Source organism: Anguilla anguilla, chromosome 3, assembly GCF_013347855.1.
Source record: "Anguilla anguilla isolate fAngAng1 chromosome 3, fAngAng1.pri, whole genome shotgun sequence".
Classification (NCBI taxonomy): Eukaryota; Metazoa; Chordata; class Actinopteri; order Anguilliformes; family Anguillidae; genus Anguilla; species Anguilla anguilla.
The window spans coordinates 21680973-21696137 of record NC_049203.1 but is presented as its reverse complement, the minus strand read 5'-3'; the positions used below and the strand labels follow the sequence as shown (position 1 = coordinate 21696137).

Below are 15165 nucleotides of genomic sequence, written 5' to 3'. Positions count from 1 at the left end.
GCGTATTCATAGAAAACTCCCCAAAACAAGCCAGTTGAAATATATTCCCATAATTCTCGCATTCAGAGATCACTTGCATGTATTTATGTTTGACTGACTCAATCACACGAATGTAATTTCCACATTTCCCTGCACCTTACAAGTAGACAAATATATTTCATTTTAATTTCCTTAAAATGCACGGTTTGAGAATTATTTCTGCTAGCACAAATCATCCTCAATTATGTAAAAATAAAAAGCCGAGGTATTGCGCTGTTCAGAATGTTAGACAATTGAAAAAGTAACATCTAACCTGGAACAGATATGGGCAAAATGCTAATGTCTGTTGGTTATGTTACTATACAGTATTTTCCACTGTAATGAACTGCTTGTTAGTAGAGTTCATTCCAATGAACCTTCACAACAGAACAGGCAGAATCGTATTACAAAGCATGCCAGCAGACAATGTGTCATAAAGAATCTTCACAATTATTTATTTTAAAATATGCTGTGCTAATATAACATTAGTTTTTTTTGCCATTCATTTGTCTCCAAAAATCCAAGCTCTGACGTCAATTGTAATACTGCATATATAAAATAGAGATACAAAACAAATTAATAAAAACAATTAGATAAACCTTCAATGTTGAAATGTGCAGCACTGAATTGTAAACACTTTTATTCTCAGCGTCTCTCACGTTTGGATCCCAAATGAAAGCGCGAAGGTCTAAAGTGTGCACTGAAAATGCCACAGCTCCCTTCACAACAGTCTTCAGCCACGCCCGTCCTCTCTCCCCGCTGAAGTAAGAAGCTGCGCTCATTAAAAATTCAGCCACTCAGGTGAGGGGAGGGGAGGCAGCTCAGAGGTCAGTCAGTGTCAGCTGCCACATGGAAATTCCGGGGTTTGCGCCCATGGGTCTGCCTCCCAACACCAGCAGCAGGTCCGGCAGGGGAAAGGACAGGTCCTCGGCGCTCGATTCGTCCACGTCGGTCCACCCTTTCCCGAAGGCTTCCTGGTTTTCGAAGGTCAGGCAGGTCCCCCCCGGGGCTGGCGGTCGGGCGCGGCTCTCCGCCCCCGCCGCCCTGCTCTCCACGCAGAACGTGTCCAGCTCGATGCTGCCCTCCGCGGGGAAGCATCTGTTCTTAAAGGGGCGGAGCCTGGCGCCGGCGTGTCTGGGCCGGCCGAGAGGCCCCTCCCCCGGGGGCGTGTGCCCGCCCCGAGGCTGGGGCCGGTAGCTGGGGCCCAGCCCGGCGATGCAGTGCTGCATCTTGCAGGGCGGCGAGCTGGCTGTGATGGCGGCCAGCCGCTCCCACGCCTGGGTCAGGAAGTTGAACCTCCAGAGGCCGTTGGTGGGGGAGCTCTGGGCCCCGCCGCCCCCGAACAGCAGCATGTTGTCCTGGTACGCCACCGCCGAGTGGCCCACCAGCTTAGACGGCCCGGAGCTGCACGGGAAACAGGAAGCCAAACCGCGGCCGTGTGTCACTGAGCACTCCTCGCTCAAGAGAAGAGCAAACAACGTTTATCTGGAGGCTGTTCGCTCAGCAGCGTTTTACAGCCTTGGGTCAGGAATGCACTGACACACAGGAATACCTGCTCTGAATGGAAGTTCTCAGGCCGGCGTTCGCCCCATAATCTGGGCTGGTTTCCTGTCCTAGTTTCACATGAGGACAGGAAACACCCCCCGCAGCTCAATCACGCCCATGACAGAACGCCTGATTCCTGCTCCCTAGGTGCTCTGGTGTATTATTTACTCTAGCTGCTCGTGGGTAAATGCTACACGCTCAAACACATGCACAGATTCAACTGCATATTCTGACAGATCACTTTTACAATTCACCTGTCAAAAAACTCAGAACACCTTAAAAATAAAAGGACCGAAACACACTATAGTCATGAAGCAAGAGCAATCTCGGCTACTTTCGTACCACAGAAAGAGCCTGGTGTATGATGGCAGAGGTAGATTCAAAACATTTTCCTAACAGCCCATGTCACAATTTAAGCCCACATTGAGAAGGAAAAACTGCTTCTGTTTGTCGCAATATTAACTGAATCCTATGGGTCTGTGTTATGAAACTTTCCGTTCACACAGTTCAGCAGCGCAGTCAAGTAACACCCCTGAGTGCAGGCTATCGGGCTCCTCTAGGACGCCCCTGCGCAGACGTCCATCGTCACGTGCTCATTTTGTGCTGACGTCACGGTGAACCTGCAGGCCAGGGCCTGGATAGCTGCCCTACAGCTGGGAGCGGGAGCACTCACTGGGACCTGATGGAGCTCCAGGAGTGGGTGGAGAAGCTCCACCTCCAGAGGTCGCTCTGCTCCCGAAGGCCCGTCAGCCCCCCGAACAGGTACATGCAGTCCAGGTGCGCCGCGGCCGAGTGTCCGTGCCGGGGCCCGGGGCCCGCCTCGTCCGGGGTCAGGTCTGCCCACGCCCCAGTGACTACACACACACACAAACACACACACACACATACATACAAAACACACACACACACACACAAACACACACACACACATACATACATACATACATACATACATACAAAACACACACACACACACACATACATACATACATAAACACACACACACACACACACACACGTACATACATACAAAACACACACACACACATACATACATACAAAACACACACACACACATACATACATAAACACACACACACACACATACATACATACATACATACAAAACACACACACACACACACACATACATACATACAAAACACACACACACACACACACACACATACATACATACAAAACACACACACACACACACACACATACATACATACATACATACAAAACACACACACACACACACATACATACATACAAAACACACACACAGACACACACATACAAACACAAAAACATCCGCACACACACACACACAGGGAATATCTATTTAGAATGAAACGTAGTTGGTGGTTATGTTCAAATGTTCAAAAATTTTTATGAATGGACGATATGGTTCTGAATATCTCTCGGTTTCAACATCCACTGCCATTTCTGCACTTGCCATCGCACAGGAGGAGCGGGGTTTTGAAGGGATTTGGGATTTGAAAAGCGAAACAAAACAAATGTACACGCAAGCACACTTGGAGAAAAACGGAAGTGAAAGTTCCTATTCAACGCTTCTGACCATCTTCAGGTTTTTTTTTTTAGCAGGACATGATCAAACGAGGGGCCAAACGACAACCTAACTCAGCCATTAAAGCACTGCTGATAGGCCAAGGTCACATTTCTGCCTTTTAGAGACGCTTTCATCCACAGCGACTTACGCAGATTAGACTTCACACGCAATACATTCACACAGATGGATATTTACTGAAGAGATTCAGGTTACCTCATCAAAGGTACAACTGCAGTGCCCCACCGGGAACCAACAACCTTACAGTTAAAATCCCAGTTCCCTATCCACTACACTATACCAGCTATATACATTTTGATTGTTGGCTTTGCCACTTTGAGCACTGCTATATTTTGACCTGCCCAAATATAAAAAAATATTTGATGCTAGACACATGGTGAAATATGACAATGGGATTATGTTGAGGTGAGGCACACATGATGAGGCACTATGTTTACTGCCGAATTAGGCCTGCAGGATGTCTGAAGAAATCCACTCCCAGAAGGGGGCCGATATGACCTTTCACTGGGCCTAGGTTACGCAACTCCCTGTGCAAGACTGAGCATGAAGCCTTGAGCAGGCCTGTGCTATCTCAGGCTGCCTTTTCCCTCCGGCCTCTAATTCTGAGTGACTGAGGAGCCCTGTTTCAGGCACGGAAACAACACCCCTCATTTCCCAAGCTTCAAATTTCCTGTTTCAGTTTCCTCTGCATAGCGTCCTTTGCGACAGTCTGTACAATTAAAACTGAATAGATTTGAATTTCAAAAAGGTGCCAATAATAAGTATGTTCCACATTCCATGTAAGGAGAACAAAATACACAGTGTTAAAGGTAAATCGCATGCACGTGCATGCGCACTCAAGAACACAATATACATAAGGCACGCACATGAAGCACTCACCGAAATCTAACCTCCAGAATTCATGGGATGAGCCCTTCATGTCAATGTAGCCGCCGTACATGTACATGGAAGACTCAAACACAACAGCACTGTGTCCTTTCCTGTTAACTGGTGCCAGCTTCTGAAATCAAAATTCAGTGTCAGCGAGGAATCTGCAAATGTCGAAACTGACCACTGCTAACCCATTAATCCTTCAAGGCATCAAATATGTGATCAGAATGTTCTTAATTGAACATTCAAATTGTTCTTAACTGAACAATCTAATGCAGATGCAACGATCACTACCGGTAATTGAAAGCAATGGAGTCCTAGAATACTCACTTAGAATTTTGAAGGAAAAAAAAAACATTCCAAAAAACTTTACAACTTTACTCATTTACAGCGTACAGGGAAAGAAAAAGAAAAAGGGGGACAATTCACTCATGCACTGAATAAGTACAAGGACAATGGATGACAATCCTCCTGCCACGTGCAGTCATTGTGCTTATTTATCCAGGAATCCTGGGAATTCGGTACCTGAGAGTAAGTGTTCTTCCCCTGCCAGCGCAACCACTCTTCTTTATCTGGAGAGAAAAACCCAAAACTCACATCACTGTGCATGACTCAACACACCTGCCATCACTGCCAAGGAACGCCTTGATATTTAAAAACTGAACAACTGTAGAAAATGGTAAACATTTGCTGTCAAATCTACCTTGGAGGCACGACCGATGACTAAACAAAGTGTGGAATGAAATGTAAAAACACTCAAGTCAATACTGCAACCTATCCCTAACAGATTTATTTTAGCCCAGTGCATCAGCAAAGCAGAGCTACTTAAACATAATTCACTGTTCACTCTTCTAGCTTTTTTCAAATAATTTCACATCCAGGGATTTTTAATAGGGTTTGCGCTGCAGTCACCCGTGGCGCTGCCTCATTTGTGAATCGAATCCACACTACAGCGTGCACGAATGAACTGAACAAAAAGATGCACTCTGTCGAAAATATACCTGACCTGTGTCGTACACCCAGAGCGGGGTCTTGTTGCCAGAGTACCCCGAATCGATAATTCCTCCAAAGACGTACAGCAGCCCCTGAAACAATAACGAACAAGGCTACTGTCATTAGACACATTTCTGAGTGCATTGTGGGAAAGGTGGGCCATGGAGGTTGCATTCTAACTGAGTGCTCTCTCCCCAGCTTTGTGTGGCATTCAATGGGTTATTCTCACTGTCAGCGCCTTCATAAAACCACAAATGTCAGCCCAACCCACAGTCAGAAGGCTCCACTTCCTTCCCACAATGCCGTAGTTTCTCTCTATGTAGCTATACTTTCATACACAATGAGTAGGAGATATCAAAACACACCATGTAAGTGATTATGACCATGTGACCACTGCATCAATTCAGTGATGAGGAGAACGCAGAAACCTTTTGATAAAAAAGTGTCACAAATGTGCCTCGAAAAAATGTGACTCAATGGGACGGGCAGCTAACTCCAGAGGAGAAAGAAAACCTTTCTGGAAATGTTCATTTAATAAAGCAGACATGCAACTTGCATCGTATACGTCTGTTTTGAATAAACAGCGGTATGCCCGGACTGTTGCCCATGACAACAAGTCGCCACATCCTGCAGAGTATGTAAGCGTGTGGCTTCTTTGGTTTGTGACGACAACAAACGTCTCTCTACAACTTGCATCTTTAGTGCCAGTGATTTAATACAGTTAGCTGGAAGGCTAACAGTGGCACTTTGTAATCGTGCAGTAGTAAGACAGCGTTCTGTACGCATTGCGTTTAAACCTACAAACTCTTTGAAAGGACAGGGAGGAGAGGAGTGGTTTGTGACATGGCTTTCCTTTCACTTGAGTTAAACGCTGAAACTGAAACAGCGATATTATGACCTGACATGCATCAAAAGGTTTTGAAACTGCCCAGATCCCATCCCAAGGACAATGTGGGTTGATCTTCACTGCAGAGTCACAGCTGAAATTACTGAAGTGAAATTTTGTGTTCATAAACTATACAAACTGAAGCAGAGAGTGCCAATTGTTTTCTTTGATTGGTCACAGACGGGTTACCTGATAGTTCACCATGGAGTGCTCTTCCATTTCCTCTGGGGCATTTTCACAGCTGCAGTCCAGCTCTGTCCATTCATTACGCACTGCAGGGTATAGAGAGCGTTACTACACCGCAGCTCTACAGGGTATAGAGAGCATTACTACACCTCAGCTCTACAGGGTATAGAGAGCATTACTACACCTCAGCTCTACAGGGTATAGAGAGCATTACTACACCTCAGCTCTACAGGGTATAGAGAGCATTACCACAGTACAGATCTACAGGGTATAGAGAGCATTACTACACCTCCGCTCTACAGGGTATAGAGAGCATTACTACACCTCAGCTCTACAGGGTATAGAGAGCATTACTACACCTCCGCTCTACAGGGTATAGAGAGCATTACTACACCTCAGCTCTACAGGGTATAGAGAGCATTACTACACCTCCGCTCTACAGGGTATAGAGAGCATTACTACACCTCAGCTCTACAGGGTATAGAGAGCATTACTACACCTCCGCTCTACAGGGTATAGAGAGCATTACCACACCGCAGCTCTACAGGGTATAGAGAGCATTACCACACCTCAGCTCTACAGGGTATAGAGAGCATTACCACACCGCAGCTCTACAGGGTATAGAGAGCATTACTACACCTCCGCTCTACAGGGTATAGAGAGCATTACCACACCTCAGCTCTACAGGGTATAGAGAGCATTACCACAGCACAGATCTACAGGGTATAGAGAGCATTACCACAGCACAGATCTACAGGGTATAGAGAGCATTACTACACCTCCGCTCTACAGGGTATAGAGAGCATTACCACACCTCAGCTCTACAGGGTATAGAGAGCATTACCACAGCACAGATCTACAGGGTATAGAGAGCATTACCACAGCACAGATCTACAGGGTATAGAGAGCATTACCACAGCACAGATCTACAGGGTATAGAGAGCATTACCACAGTACAGATCTACAGGGTATAGAGAGCATTACCACAGCACAGATCTACAGGGTATAGAGAGCATTACCACAGTACAGATCTACAGGGTATAGAGAGCATTACCACAGTGCAGCTCTGTACACTCATTACGCCCTGCAGGGTACAGACAGCATTACCACAGTGCACTCTTTGCAATGGCAGGACAAACTAATTAGTCCCACGGAGCTATCTAGGCGAGCGCAGGACGCTACGTGCTTTCGATGTATGCCGCTCGTTCTATTACAGGCGGGCGACGGGCCGAAGCTTACCGACGTTGTATCTCCAGAAGTCGTTGAGCAGGCTCTTCCCCCGGCCCCCCAGCAGGTAGACGCTGTCCCCGTGAGCGCAGCAGCTGTGCTTGTAGCGGTCGCAGGGCGCGGGGCCACTCTGAGGGATCGGGGTCCAAAGGCAGGGGCCGCGCTTCAAACTCATACCCGAGACACGCCAAACCTGTCGTCCCGCCCCCCCCCCAAAAAAAAAACAGGGCGCAAACGTGCCGTCAGTCCTCTCGACGCTCCGAACGTCCATCGCGTCCAGCACGCTAAGCCATGCCGGGGGACCGCTCTCGGGTTGCTATGGTGACAGCCTTGATCTGCAAGAGCTGCTTCTAACCTGAGGCGGGACCGCTGTTGTGCTGCTCTCCAGATCCAAGTGCCACTCAGGGCATTCTGCATGCAAGGATCCACAGCAGGAACATAACAGTGGGAAACAACAGCAAGGTGCAGTGCTGTAAGAGGAGAACTGCGTGCGCTGGGTTACTTAGCAACAGCAACCTTCTTTAATGACACTGTCACCTGTGATCTCTGTGACGTCACTCCAGAGTAGAAGGGACCCGATTACAGCACAGGTAAGGAGTACCCACACCAGAGGTTTTTAACCTCTGCACCTTCAGATGACTGGTGCCAGCAGTCAAACTTACCAAAACAAAAGTCCAAAACAAACAAATGACTATTTGTGAAACACACCAAAGTCTTAGTCTAGATGCTGACATTGCTATAATGCACTCCAAAAGTATGGTAACGGTTGCATGAAATTAGTTATTTTCGCCATATACCTAAGCCATTTGGATCTGAGATCAAAAGATGAATATGAGAGAAAAGTACAAGTAGCCAGCCTTTATTTAATGGTAGTTACATGCGTATGTTTTACTATTTTACAGAAATAGCCGGTTTTCTGCTGAGTCCTCCATTTTCAGCTGCGCAAAAGTAAGTTGCTGGAGAACTGACAGGTGTTAGGCTAACTGTTGCTCAGGTGTTTACTTTTGCATGGAGTGTTCACACATGAAAGAGCAGTGAGTGTCTAATCTTGGTTTTAGCCTCATTTGTGGAGACTGCATTTGGAATCAGGTTTACACAATTATGAAGAACAAAGGACTAACTATGAAAAACAACTCATCTGCAAGCCGAGGTGTAGGGTGGCTGACAGAAGCGTGCCCCTTATTGAACCTCAGAAGGAGGACAGCCTGTGTTTACGGTGTTGACGATGAGTCATCAAGGTTAGATAAAGAAACAATGCTATTGCCTCAATATCACTGTCGCAATCACTCTGCTGCCTCTGTGGAATGTCCCCAGAACTGATCAGAAACAGCATTATGTAACCTTAGGCAATCCATACCCAGAGCGGTTTTGCTCGGTGTTGTTGGAAAGCCGATGCTAAGGGGAATATGTTGGTGTTATTGATGGTGTGGTACAGTGGGCGCTGAATAAAGATATCGGAACACCTTTCAAAAGTGAACACTGGGTAATGCAAGTTACCTATGAGTCCGCAACCAGCTGTGCTACAAATGGTTACCATGGCGTGATAAACTTACAGTGATAACACAAGCAGGGGTCATTGCCGTAACTGCCGTTTGCTGTGACTGCGCCTTTCTTTGATGAAAGACACATCATCTTTGATCGTTGGGTATATAAGAGCAAAAGTGGTATGCTTTGAGGAGACTTGTCAATATGACCTCCTGCACGTCATCTGCATATTTCCATTTTCGCTATACTCACATTTTGCACCATTGCACATTGTCAATATTAAACATACTGTACAATAAATTGTATTCACTTTAACCTGGCATTCCTCTTTGATTCTAACCACTACACACCTAGTGGTTTTAAAGTCCTAACATAGCCTACACATAGAACATAGGATATCTGCACCCAAGAGTCACTCGCGTGTACACTAGTGCTGTCGCAAGATACACATTTTATCCTAGCACGTCTGCACCTACCAAGATAGACATGAATCCATAAAGAGCTGTACTGGCAGAAAGAGGCTATAGTCTCTCATTTGTAGTCTCCTTCTATGTTAGCACATAGGAAAGGTTAAAACATTATTATGGAGTCAGATAAATGAGAAAAACCAAGATAACATTAATATTTCACATCTGTGAAATATGGAAGAGATAGTGTCAAGCCTTGGACACGTTTGGCTGCTTCTGGAACAGGCTCACCCGTCTTTACTGATGATGCAACAGAGGATGCCAGCAGTAGGATGAATTTGGAAGGGTACAGACTCGATTTCTCTGACCTTATTACCAATTAATCTTAGGGCAAGACAATGAACCCTAAACCTGCTACCAACGCAACCAAAGCACTCATCAATGGGAGAAAGTGAAAGGTTTTGGACTGGCCAAGTCAGTTACCTGGTAAATCCAATTGAGCTGTGATTTCACCTGCTGAAAAGGATACTGAAAATAGAAACCCCCAAAACAAAGATCATCCGAAAGTGCCTCCAGTGAAGGCCCGAAAAGACATTTCCACAGAAGATGCCAAATGGCTGATGATGTCAATGGATCATACTCAACACAAAAATGGCTGTTTGAAATGGTAAAATATAGGCCTATACATATGTAAAAAATACCATGAAATAAAGCGGATTGTCTGTACTTTTGCTCATATTAATATTTTTACCTCAAATCCAAATGCCTTATACAGAAAAAATACCTAATATCACTTTACTGTTCCCATACTTTTGGAGGGCACAGTATGTGTGAAATAGTCTTATTCTAGATGCTGACATTCCTACGTAGGGTGATATTTGCTGTTCACCCTGCACGGGGGGGGGGGGGGGGGGGCAAAAGCACAATGGAACGTAAATATTGAATTACTGTGTGGCAGTACATCGCTCAGACCTTTCAGCCATTCAAGGGAACACAGATACATTATATATTTCCATTTGGGTTGTCTTCCTGTCTTTGTTCTCTACTACTAGTGCTGAAATGGTGGAAAACACAGCCCAGCCCATCAGTGGTCTGAGCTGCCTTTCTGCAGGACGGGAGGACATTCAGCTTCAGCCACGCACCAGCTCCAGAGCCTCGTCTCAGTCCTACACTCAGCTGCTGCTACCATCCTGCCCCGGGCTTCGCTCGGCGCCATGGCAACCCCTCCCAGGTTACATTACTGTACTCCGGAAGGCTGCCGTGACAACGGTACACACAACGCCTAACTGAGGACCATCCCCCACCCACCCACCCACACACCACCACACGCACAAGCGAACCGCAGGAGACCGCCAGTCCTGCGGGCCCTCTGTACCGCCGGGACAGTGCACCTGGGGCCCCCAGCCCAAACCCTGCAGGGTCACAGGAACTCTCCTCATTAGAAGCCCTTTAAACACACCTCAATGGTGCACCCGATTCACAGCCAATGAGAAGCTCCAGGGCTCATTTACCACCGACAAAATGATGTTTTTATGCACCGGGTGATGCTCTTACTGCAACACAAAGCCAGGCATGTTTTTTCTTCAAGGTATATGCAAATAACCCAAGATCAGCAGTACAGGGGAGTCACCACACCTGCAGGTACATGCTGGCTCCTCTGAGATCCCACTAAGAGGCTGTACCACACCACTGAGTCACCTTCTTTCCCCCTTGAGTCTCTCAGCAGAAATATAAACGTTCTGCCGTTTGATCTGGGAAATCCTTTACCGTGCACCACAAAGCAGACCAGCTTCAGAGGACAACTGCCAGTTATAAAAATAAATACGAACTCTCTTCACACCCCACAACTCTAAGGCTGCTATGATCGAAATGTTAGTATGGACAATACCGTGCGTCCGCATTCACATTGTAAACATTCAGAGCAGTGGAGAAGTGAGTGGTATTTGGGTGAATGATGTTCACCTCTATGTTTCTCACTGTTAGAGGTGAATAGCAAAGGTACCTGTAGCAATAGTGCAGGTACCTTTGCTATTAACGGAGCTACACTGCAGGTAGCTTTGCTATTAACGTAATTACACTGCAGCTACAGTAGCTTTACAATTGAGCTAAGCTACATCTCGGCAAATTTTGCCATGAACTACATGCTGGTGTAGAAAATTTCTCTGGCCCAACTTTAAGCCTCACTAATATTTTCACGTTTAAAGCCTTTATGAGTAATAGCAATAATAATAATAATAGCTGCAATAGCAGCGGTCTAAAGTAGCAACAGAAGTGACAGCAGTAATTTTGATTGGTCTCAAGGACAGAATCTTTGCACATCTCTTGCTTTAATAGAGGTGAATTTGCTGTCGAATAAATGGGTTGTTTGGAATGTAACATGTTACAATTAACAAAACACGATTTCTATGAGTTGCGGTGAAACACTTGATGGGGATTTTATTACAATTCCAAATGAGATGTGTGGTTTCACTGAGCACGACAGGTTAAAGACCTTGATTCTGGCCGACAGGCCAGTGAATGGAGCAGCTCCACCAAACATCGCCATACTTCAGACTGCATTTTGGCTCCTGTCTCATCCCTACCCCATAGCACTCCCATCTTTAGCACTAATTCAGATTATTGTATTTTTATGGTTTTAGATCATATTTTATTGCTTTATGTTCCTGTTCTAAATGTGTGCCGGGAAGTAGTCTGTATATATTTAGAGTTTGTACTTTGGCTCTTGGTTAGCATAGTTAACATGCACTCGTGCTTTTGGTAATGAGGCAATTTTACCCACTGGTCTGGTAATGGTATTAGCCAGGTCTGGCATTATTGCCGTTATCCATCCGGTAAGAGCATCTGCTAAAGTAATGTATTTCAATGTAGCTACTTGTCTTACGTAATGTAACTCATGTCATGTAATGTACTTGTGCTATGTAATGTAATAGCTAAGCTTTGGCAATGTAATGTACTTTGGTCATGTCATGTAATGCACTTCAGAGCAATTGTGGAATGTGAAGTGTAAACAGTATGCGGATGACTGCTATGTGCTTTCCAGTTTTGAAAGCCACTCTGTAAAAGAGTGTTTGCTAAGTGATTGTAATATAATGTAATGCTTGAGATGAAGGAATTTTGCCTTCAGAAATTAAGCCAAGACTAACACAAAATCCTTTCAGCCATGATCAAAAGTCCTAGATAAAAAATAGTGCATAGTGGGGAAATACACACCTTATCAATCAGCCTTATTTTACAAGACCCTTTCTCTCACCTTATCAAGGGGTTCAACTGAGTCAACATTCCTCCGACATCTGACTGACCCCATTCACAAAGCAGAGCTTTGCCCCACATTCAGAGACGTCTTCACCTCAAGGGAAAACAGACGCTCTCACCGACTGATCGTCTCTAGTCCCATTCAGTGGGCTCTCCGAGAATTAAAAATTTTACACGGCTGGAATCTGCAACAGGACAATCTGGAGAATAAGCAGCCATAAAGAATTAAATACAGAGATGCTCAGAAACTAAATCAGCTGCAAAGACACTTCAGGCTTGAGCATTATGCGGACATGACAAAAAATATATTTTGCTTCAGAAATTATGCTAATTGCATTATATAAATATGTAGGTCACTGTATTATCAGGGGTCTAGAGAAAGTTTACTCAATCATTTCCACTGTAAGAAAGCACTGAAGTCTTATTAATCTCAAGAGTGAGACAGAGAGGGTGTAGCAGCTGGTAACGGTAAGCAGAGGAAGTGGCACACCTCGTTTCTCAACTAAAGCATTTTGTTTTTTGGAGTTAAATACACAAACTGCTGTGAATTCCTTTTGTTCCAGCTTACGTTTCTCAAAGTGGCCTCTGGAAGGAGTGGCAGGAAAAGGCAGATGCAATGAAGAAAAGTACGCAGAGCCACGGACTGTACGGAAATTAAACCAAATATGCTCAAATGGGTTTAAAAAGAAAAAAGAGCAAAGGTGTGGAGGAAATGCAAAAACTGTCTGAATAGGCAAAAACCCTGTGGGGTGTTTTGCCTTCAACACACTGCTCCAACTGTTCCATGAAGGAAGAAAGCTTGGCAGTTGGATCTCGGGAGTGACACTGGGAGTTAATTATACCAGACTGTGTTAAACGTATCCTCATATAGACTGATCATCTGGAACATGCAAACAAAATAAAGAAAACTCGATACATCCCGGACACACTAACGCCAAGCCTGATTAGACACACCTCATTAAGCAATAATAGAGGAATAAATATTCTTATTCCATTTGGAACATAAATACAATATCTCGCTACATAAAATTATTCTGTTTGCCAAACATGACAAGACACTCAAGTGTTTAATTACAAAATAAAACTAATATTTAGAACTTTGTGGCTAAAACTAAACAGTAAATACTTCCACAGATGTGAAACAACTATAGAAAACAAAGTAAATATTTTTATTTTTTTTTATTTGTGCACCCACTCAAGGAAGACAAACACAAGGCCACTTTCTCATACAGTATCTTAGGCAATTAGGGTATATGAAGCGGTAGCCTACAGCATGCCAGCCATCTTAAGCAAATTCATCTAACTTTCTAAAAACAGATACATCTACAATTTTTAAAAAGTTAAACAAAAATGTGATGGTTTCTAGCAGGGTTTCCGCCATGTGGTTCCAGTTTAAGAGTTCTCAATGTAACCTGCATTTTGCTGAACCGATTCTGGACAGGGGTCCCATTCCGGACTCGCTTGGTCTGTACAGATGTGCATTGCACTGTCAAAGCAAAACCCTGCGTAGTGAACCGTTAATCGAAGTTACTTAGGCTAACTTTGTCTTCAGCTGAACATCCAGAGTTAAATTTATTGATGAGTTTAATTCACCCATCATCAATTAACCCCACAACATCATCTGTGGAGGCTGCTATTAACACAAGATAAGTAACGTTACAAGTGTTTAATCGGGAATTGACATGACGTGTCAAAAGAAATTAAGGTTAAAAAGAACTGCATATGATAACCCGAAAGGCCCGTTATTTTAGTTAGTTAGCTAGCTAGCTAGCGAGTTCGTCTATACGTCGATAAAGATTCGCTCAATGTCATTTTTCAAATGAAAGTCTTACCCTACAGTATGATAAATAGTTACTCCATGTTTCAGCATTTGCTTTCCGCTATAGTCGACTAACTCGATATACTTAACACAATAAACTTGTGCAACACGCTGGCTAATCTCGTACCAGCACTACAACCATTTGCCTGGGCAATTTCAGCTACGGTCGAGTTAGTCATATGATAGCCACCTAGCTGATTAGCTACAGCTATTTTAAGTACATTAATGCATGCGGTACAAAATTAGAGGATTACATGTCATGTCAGTTCTGCTAATCTAAAGGCGCTTATAAGTTTTGTTAATCAAGCCTGTTCAATTGTTTAAACTTTACTTACATGATGAGCGATAACTTCTTTTACTGTTCCTCTTCCTCGCCGCACTCAATTCTGAGGGAGGGGCACCCCTGTTCCGCTCCCAGTAACGCGCTCCGCTCTGACGGACGGGAGGAGTATGATACCCCCCGCCAGTGACATCATGGAGCTGCCTCCACTTATCTTCTGGCATAAGTGCATTCTGTTTCTCATGAATATGAACTGTAAAACAAGTTCAGGAACGTCTGGCAATCAGACGCGAGGAAGTTAACTACTGTAAGACATAGGCTATAGATAAGCATAAAACACGTAACCAGTATCAAATAATACACCAGAGACAAAAGACACAATCATAAACAATTTATTATTTTCTTATAACGATAGGTTAACAGTTTATTTATATAATTTTGTATTATTTATGTTTTCATATCTATAAATCTTTTTGAGTATTGTTATAGTAGGCTATAGTGACTGTCTGGTTGAAAAATTGGGAAAACAGTAGCCTATTCAATTATATGTGGCTATGGCTATAATATAATAGTAATCTTTATTTTGATAGCACCATATCATAC

The 15165-nt window shown here is 44.3% G+C and overlaps 1 protein-coding gene across 2 annotated transcripts; it reads right to left on the bottom strand.

Moving 5' to 3' along the window:
• Window positions 1–132: 132 nt before the first annotated feature.
• On the bottom strand, window positions 133–14816 carry si:dkey-3d4.3 (F-box only protein 42). Of its 2 annotated transcripts, none has more exons than XM_035409085.1 (8): window positions 14618–14816; window positions 7332–7512; window positions 6096–6178; window positions 5034–5112; window positions 4553–4599; window positions 4037–4157; window positions 2237–2417; window positions 133–1422 (listed from the first exon to the last, which is right to left on the bottom strand). In XM_035409085.1, the coding sequence occupies exons 2-8, from the start codon at window positions 7492–7494 to the stop codon at window positions 840–842; spliced, it is 1257 nt and encodes a 418-aa protein (XP_035264976.1). In that variant the 5' UTR covers window positions 7495–7512; window positions 14618–14816; the 3' UTR covers window positions 133–839. The 2 variants fall into 2 exon arrangements, with proteins under 2 accessions (XP_035264976.1, XP_035264977.1); XM_035409086.1 differs by having other exon boundaries at window positions 4037–4154; window positions 14618–14774.
• Between the last annotated feature and the right edge of the window lie 349 nt (window positions 14817–15165).

Bases quoted from the DNA above. Each gene is read 5' to 3' on its own strand.
- si:dkey-3d4.3 (XM_035409085.1), bottom strand. From the start codon at position 7,494: ATGAGTTTGAAGCGCGGCCCCTGCCTTTGGACCCCGATCCCTCAGAGT. The intron at 4,600-5,033 runs GTCAGGTATATT...TTTTCTCTCCAG, and splicing joins GCTCTGGGTGTACGACACAG to ATAAAGAAGAGTGGTTGCGC. The intron at 4,158-4,552 runs GTACCGAATTCC...TTTTGATTTCAG, and splicing joins GGAAGAACACTTACTCTCAG to AAGCTGGCACCAGTTAACAG.